This window comes from Aptenodytes forsteri, unplaced genomic scaffold, assembly GCF_000699145.1.
Source record: "Aptenodytes forsteri isolate BGI_AS27 unplaced genomic scaffold, ASM69914v1 Scaffold847, whole genome shotgun sequence".
NCBI lineage: Eukaryota > Metazoa > Chordata > Aves > Sphenisciformes > Spheniscidae > Aptenodytes > Aptenodytes forsteri.
The window spans coordinates 110,822-118,428 of NW_008794623.1; the positions used below are offsets into that span (position 1 = coordinate 110,822).

Genomic DNA, 7,607 nt, shown 5'->3' on the forward strand with positions numbered 1-7,607 from the left:
GGTCATGCAACGCGCTTATGCCTGAAAGAAGAAGGAAAAAGACAGACAGTTCACATAGGCATCGGCTATTTTTTGGGATGCAGGACTCGGAGTTTCCACGCAGACATCTCAACATGGCAAGCCCACACCCTAGCTCTCCTGAAGGTCAGAGACTCTTGGTGACTCAAGACCAGGCTGTGATTACCCAGGTGAGGAGAGGACAGTCTGTTCTCAGCTTGTGCCCCCACACCCTTCTCTTAAGAGCCCAGAAACCTTCAGGGGTTGGAGCCAGGCAAACTGGGGAGTTTTCATGCCGCCCTTCAAAGACCAGCTAAGTGTCCATCAAAGCATTTCACCAAGGAGAATTGACATTATGACCCTCTGTCTTACTTCCTGGAAACCTTCTGTGTCCCCACCAGGATGTCCTTTCAAGTTTATGTCCTGCAACTCCCAAGCACCAGAGATGAAAGGCAAGCCAAAATTAAAGGTGTGTCCATGCCGTAATACTCAGGTGTGGTTGCAGTTCACGCAGGCAAACCCAAGCTGAGGTTAAATTAGCTAGCTGAGGGTAAAGATAGGTTTGTGGCAGCACAGAGCTCAGCACGTATGACCCGCCTGGCTGCCTGCCAATTCACGGTCCCACAGGGGTCTGCTGGGCTGGCAGCATGCAATTACAGGCTCTGAGCTTGCTACCATAGCATCAGCTTTGCTGCCTCTGCGAGTCTTGCAGTCCCAGCTTCATACTATTGCGTAGGCATCCTCAGGAAAAGAAAAAAGGAAATACAACAGGATAGTTCCTAAGTATTTGGTGAAACCATAGCAGGAAAGGAGAAGCTATCAAGACAAAATCTCAGCTGGTGCTAACTGGTCAAGTTTAACTGAGTTGGGAGAATTACACCTATTTAAAGCAGCCTCCAGTCCTGCACTACAGTCATACCAAGCCACAGTGTCCTGGTTTTGTTATGGTAACCCGAAGACCCACTGTCAAAATGCCTGGCATAGCAGCTCTGATAGTGAAACCTCATCCTGGCAGCCCCTGTGCGAGCAGCACGGAGGGGAGTCTAGCCGATACTGCATCCCTGGGGAAGGGACCAGGTGGCATGTGATGACCATGTGGCACCATCTGGAGGTCCACACTTCCCTCCTGAAACCACTGTGAAATGTCTCGCTTTGCCTTGGCCCTGGGAGTCGTAGGAGAAACCATCCCTCTTCATTCCCCACTCCGGAAAAGACCAGTTTCAGGGAATTGTCTGAGTTTTTAACAGGATTATTTTGAGCACAACAGGTACTGGAACCACTGAAATGTGAAAGGTACTCTGATCGAAAATGTTTTTTTTCATTTCAACATTGTTTGGAGATTAAGACATATAATTTAATGACTGTAAAGACACTGCATTTTCTGAACACCCCTCGTTCTGTCTATAATTACAGTAAGGCGTTTTATCTTCCAAAAGCTTATCACTGGGTGACTATTAGCAATAACAATGCTGTGTGTTACTATCATTAGGAAAACTTATTATCACTACAATTATAATAATCATCAGCTAATAAAAATAACCCATTGAAAAACAATGATAGCAATTGCTACTACTACATGTACAATGCTAAAGTATCTGGTGATGCTCATCAAGATAAAAAGCTTCTAAAATAGGGTGGATTATTTGCTTCCAGGGGGCTGTTTGCATCTCAGACTTATTTTTATCAGTTAGCCTAGATAGAAATTTTAACATGTTCAGACTTAGCTAGAGAGTCTCTCTGCTGACTTTCACATTGGCACTGAAGTTGGTCAGCTTCTTACTATTATCTGAAAAGTTGCTTTGTTTAAATTCCATAAAATGGCAGCAAATTTCTCCACGCCATTTCCTTTAGAGGAGTTGCCTTCTCGCATGCAAGCTCATATCTGACTCCTGTCAGCATCAAGCCCTTTATGTAGTCAATAGCCTCCTTTGGACTAGAACTAACAGAAAGTGTAGAAAAGCCCACAAATCCCACTCCTGACTTCACAGTCCATCTGGAAGTGCTTTCCCAATATTCTTCAGTTTAGCACGGAGGAGATGCTCCAGCTGTTAGAGCCGCGCATGCCGGTGCTGAAGGCAGCATCCCCCAGAGGATGCTTCTCCGCGAGTACCCAGGCAGGACCTCTGCCTGCTCTGGCCACCCAGGAATAAAACAGCATTTCAGGAGCTCCATTAAAAGCCAGACTTACCCACTTCATCAGTGAGAACAACCGGAGAGAAGTGCCTAGGAGAGCCCCGTGATGGCAGAGCTTTTATACAGTGAATAAGTGCCCTAGGGGAGTGAGGCGGTTTGGCTGGGTGATGCTCTAATTGCCTGCCAGTCCTCGCCAAGCCACGTGCAGCTTCGCGCCAGTGGGAATGGCTGTCCTCGCTCTGCAGGGCTGCCATCGCCAGCCAGCACTGCCGGGACATCTGGCTTACCTGTGAGCTTCGTGAGGGGGAACCTCCTGATCCAACGTGCTAAACCAGCGAAGCCCCTGGCAGGCCAAGGACACCCTGTGCAGGGTCTGCTCATGACCCTCACGCTACAAATCCCCATGCACGATGCCGAAGCATCCCTGCCTGCCCATTGCAAATCCAGGCCAGCTAAAACGCACCTTTCCACCCAGAAAAAGATTGCAGTTGAGACCACCAAAGGGACCGTCCAAGGGACTTCTCATTTCCGTGGGAGTTGCATGCGTAAGTCCCTTCGGTGCCTTTGAAAATACCATCCAGGAAGGACTCTCGGCGACTTTTTGCAGACCATAATTACTGTGGCATGCAGACTTCCTTCACTTACACAGGGAACCCAGGGAAGAGACTGATGATTGGGACTGAGAAAGCCTTGGGCTAAGGGCAAGACGGCTACTAAAAAGGACTTGCCACAAAGTGAATAACCTGCCGAAAGAGGTGATGCTTTCCCGGCACAACAAAGGGGAGAAGGGACGAGCAGGAGCGCTGGGGCGGCCCAGGGAAAGGCGGCTGAATCAAACCGGGCTCGTGTCCTGAAAACACAAATCACGTTTCCTGCTCTGCTGCACAGTCTCTGCACCAGTCATCCCTCCCTTTGTTCCCTGTTTACGCCACGAATAAACCCAAGGGAAAATTAACAGTGGCATGAGCATAAGTGCCGACAGGGAATGCATTTTTACATAGTCATATCTGCATAAGTGAAGGCCCTGGCATTTTTTTTCCTTTAATGAGAATCTGACACCTATGAATTGGGTTCCAGCATGCTGGGAATTCAGGTGAGGTCCCACACATTGAATTAAAAAGAGGTGAAATAAGTTAACTTTTAATGGAGTAGGTGGAAAATTTCTCACCGATATGAAGCACCGGTGATGCTGCTGGGTTGCCATCCTTGGAGGTATTTAAAAGACGTGTGGATGTGGCACTTAGGGACATGGTTTATTGGTTGGACTCGACGATCTTAAGGGTCTTTTCCAACCTAAATGATTCTATGATTCTATGATTTGAAGCAGAATATTGATCTCCTGCTTATGAACTACCGAGTAAATTTTCTATTTCTGTTTTCACCAGAAAATCCAGAAGCCTGAAGATAGGTTTGTTATTTACATTTCCAATTTTCCAACAAAAAAATCTCCCTCAGTATCACAGAAAAAAATACAGGCAAAGTGCATGTTTTCCCAGTTCATGTCAACATTTTGAGAGCTACAAAAACCAAAGGGAAGAATGCTTTCTCTAGGCTTATCTTATTTTCCGCAACTGAAGACAAAAGCACTGAGTCCAACCTGGATTTCTCTAACTTCCATTGCGTTTCACTCCCCTGAACTACAATGCTCTTTCTAATGTTAAATGATCTGACCCAAGATTTTAGAAATCAAGCTGGCATCAGAGAGCAGGTAAGCAGATTAATACAATTTTTATAAGCTCCATAAATCCAGTTCCTGGGCAAGCTCCAGATCAAGTAGCCTTCAAGTAATGCTAATATTCAGTTTAGTGTTTCCTGTGCAGGTAGCAAAATATTAACCCGATGATAACATCGTGCCCTGTCATCCAAATGTTCTTAATTAGCATCTGTAAAGTCCTTTCATCTCAGAGAGACGCTCAGTGCCGCACGGGACACTGTTGTGGGGGCTATTATTATTCCCAATTAAGCACAGGGGAAACCGAGGCACATTGCACTGTGGTCACTTGGCGGTGCAGCGTGAGTCAGAGCCAGGGTCAGAACCAGACTCCATCACAACTGCCTCCAAAACAAGCCCCGTGCTCCGTCGGCCGCTCCACCCCTGTGAGATGAGGTGGTCCTACGCCACCCGGCCACCCACCAGCCAGAAAGATTTTCCTAACGATCCCCTGGGCTCTGGCTCCTATGGGAAAGCCACAATGACGTGACAACTCCTCAGAAGGTCACACCGTTGCTCTTTTCTTGGTTTTAAAGGGGACACAAAACATTGGGTTGCGAGAGCATCCCTGGCTCTGCAAGGTGGAAGGAGGGCCAGGGTCACTGCTTCTCTCGCACGCTGCCTCTCCGGGCCAAAGCATCATCACTGGACGTTCCGGAGAAGGTGCGAAAAGAATCTGCTCCCCCATGGCCCCCTGAGCACCCTGGGGAAGCAGCCAGAAGCCACCTCGACATTGCTAGATGCTCAGGGTTTAGACACCTCCTTGCCTTCAGAGGGCGGCGTGCAGCCGCACCTCAAGGTCACCGAGCAAGGAGCAAGGGTGGAGCCGGGCAGGATGCAGGGCAGCGTCCCAGCCCCAGTCACACCCTCCTCTTTGTCTTGTGACACTTGTTTCTGCCCTCCAAATACTCGTGATCTACTTAGTGCGAGCTACTACTCATTTTCCTAATGATAGGGGTATTACAGGGGTTTGTATTTTTCACAGAGGAGTTCACTATATTTAATAAAGAAGAACCGCCAGAGGGCAAAAAGACAAGATAGTTAATCTGAGGTCAGACAACTATATTTATTTAAGTGCATATATATATATATACGTATAATATAAGTATACGTATATATATATATGGTTTGTTTTCAATACAGTGTAGAGTACACATCTTCAGGCAGCATAAAGAATATAGTTAATTGCTTTTATAGCTCAAACATAAAATAGTCGTGCTACAACTTTCAGTGTTGTTTCAAAGACTTTCTTTTGTTTCAAGTTGTGTTTTCAATATTAATTAAAGCAAAAAAAGTGAATAAAAACATCCATGTATAAAATTTCAGCAAGGACCACCTTCACTGAGCCAGAAATCCTGTCTTGGTTGGGCACGCTACTGAAGTCAACGCAGAGTCAGTGTTTTAAAGCAGCAGGGATTTCTGGCCACCTTCCGAAATGAAGGCCATTGGAGTAAGACGCGTATACCATTTGCTTAGAAAATTTACGTCTGGCTTCCAAATCTGCGAGTGAAAACAGGTGTTTTGGAGAACTCGCAGCTTCGTGGAATCCAAGTTAACCTGAACATTGTCTCCCAAGGCCAGGACTAAACCCGGAGCTGGGCACGGGCCAGCCCTCCGCCAGCCGCACTGCCAGTCCTCTTGATGCTGTCGTGATCTGGACTCCTTAAACATTTCTACTTCTTTTTTAATTTTTTTTTAAATCACTATTCATTTCAATTAGGTAAGAATTTAATAGCATCCCACTAAACTAGCGGATTAAGGTACCTGGAGTGCAGCCATGGAAATAGTATCACACCCTGGCCCAAAATAGAGCTGAGCTACAGGGGAAGTACTGGAAAACAGAGATAAAGCAGACTTAAGCAATAGGAACTAGTCGGCAGGTGGCATGAGGAGATAAATAACCCCTGCCCCAAAGCTGTACCTCACTCTTTTTCTGTGGACCTTCCTTTCCCCCACTCCTTTTTACCAGGGCCATTTGGATGCAGAGCAGTACTTTTTAGAGTGACTCGAAATTTTTACTCCACCCGGCTGACATTGCTGCGGGACACATTTGGTCACACACGGCTGTGGGACACACTTGGTGACACACTGCTGCTGTGGGACACATTTGGTCGCACAGTGCTGCTGCGGGACACACTTGCTCGCACACTGCTGTGGGACACACTTGGTGACACAACGCTGCTGTGGGACACAAGTTGTCTCACACTGCTGTGGGACGCACTTGGTGGCACACTGCTGCTGTGGGACGCATTTGGTCACACACTGCTGTGGGACACACTTGGTGGCACACTGCTGTGGGACACACTTGGTGGCACACTGCTGTGGGACACACTTGGTGGCACACTGCTGCTGTGGGACACATTTGGTCACACACTGCTGCTGTGGGACACAAGTTGTCTCACACTGCTGTGGGACACACTTGGTGGCACACTGCTGCTGTGGGACACATTTGGTCACACACTGCTGCTGTGGGACACAAGTTGTCTCACACTGCTGTGGGACACACTTGGTGGCACACTGCTGTGGGACACACTTGGTCACACACTCCGCTGCTGTGACACAAGTTGTCTCACACTGCTGTGGGACGCACTTGGTGGCACACCGCTGCTGTGGGACACTTGGTGGCACACCGCTGCTGTGGGACACATTTGGTCACACACTGCTGCTGTGGGACACACTGGCTCACACACTGCTGCGGGACACACTTGGTCACACACCTGGTCACACATTGCTGCGGGACATACGTGGTGGCACACTGCTGCGGGACACAAGAGGTCACAAACTTGTGCGAGACACACTTTGTCGCACGCTGCTGCGGGACACACGTGGTGACACACCTGGTCGCACACTGCTGCTGCGGGATGTACGTGGTCACACACTGCTGCGGGATGCACTTGGTCACACTCTGCTGCTGTGGGATGCCCTTGGTCAGGTACGGCTGCTGTGGCACACACGTGGTCACGCACCTGGTCTCACACTGCTGCTGAGGGGCATAGGTGGTCACACACTTGGTTGCACACTGTTGCGGCACACCCTTGGTCACACACTGCTGCTGTGGCACGCACTTGGTCACACAAGGCTGCTGTGACACACCCTTGGTCGTACACTGCTGCTGTGGCATGCAAGTTGTCACGCACCGAGTTACACATGGCTGCTGTAGGATGTGCTGGGTCACACACTGCTGCTGCGGCACACACTTGGTTGCGTACTGCTGCCGTGGCATGCACTTGGTCACACACTGCTGTTGGGAGAAGCTGGAGGACATGATCCGCTGCTGGGGGACGCAGGGGGTCACATACTGCGGGGTGCACAGTGTCGAGTGCCAGGTAGGCACTGGCTGGTGTCTGGCAGAGTACATCGGCGGGCACTTGATGGGGATGGAGTCCTGGTAGACCGGAGGGAGGCACTGCTGTAGGTAGTACGACATCTCAGGGAGGCTTCGGCAGGACTGGAATGACACGTGCGAAAGCAAAGCCTTTAGACAGACACCCAGCTGAGTTTCTCGCGGTCCTGCTGCTGCCCACACCGCAGGACCGGCTCACTTCACAGGGTGTCGGAGACAAGTCCCGCCTATGCCACGGTCTCAAAACCACGCCAGCAGCAGCCAAGGACCCAACCCATCATTTTTAACTCTGAAACATGGCACTAAGTCAAACAGTGGGGAAATTCAGACACACGTAACACTAAATATCTCCCCAGACTGCAGCTCCCTCCCCATCACCTGGACCTCCACAGGGGAGAACTGATCTTGGAGGTCAGCAGAGAA

General features: G+C 49.2%; 1 protein-coding gene across 1 annotated transcript; it reads right to left on the reverse strand.

Annotated features, from left to right (window-relative positions):
- Nucleotides 1-5,803: 5,803 nt before the first annotated feature.
- LOC109279293 (keratin-associated protein 10-6-like) lies at nucleotides 5,804-7,268 on the reverse strand. Its single transcript, XM_019470476.1, has 2 exons — nucleotides 6,458-7,268; nucleotides 5,804-6,393 (listed from the first exon to the last, which is right to left on the reverse strand). The coding sequence occupies exons 1-2, from the start codon at nucleotides 7,266-7,268 to the stop codon at nucleotides 5,804-5,806; spliced, it is 1,401 nt and encodes a 466-aa protein (XP_019326021.1).
- Between the last annotated feature and the right edge of the window lie 339 nt (nucleotides 7,269-7,607).

Coding starts and splice junctions, on each gene's coding strand:
- LOC109279293 (XM_019470476.1), bottom strand. CDS start 7,268: ATGTCGTACTACCTACAGCAGTGCCTCCCTCCGGTCTACCAGGACTCC. Junction 6,394..6,457: donor GCAGCGGTGTGCCACCAAGT/GTCCCACAGCAG, acceptor CTTGTGTCACAG/CAGCGGAGTGTGTGACCAAG.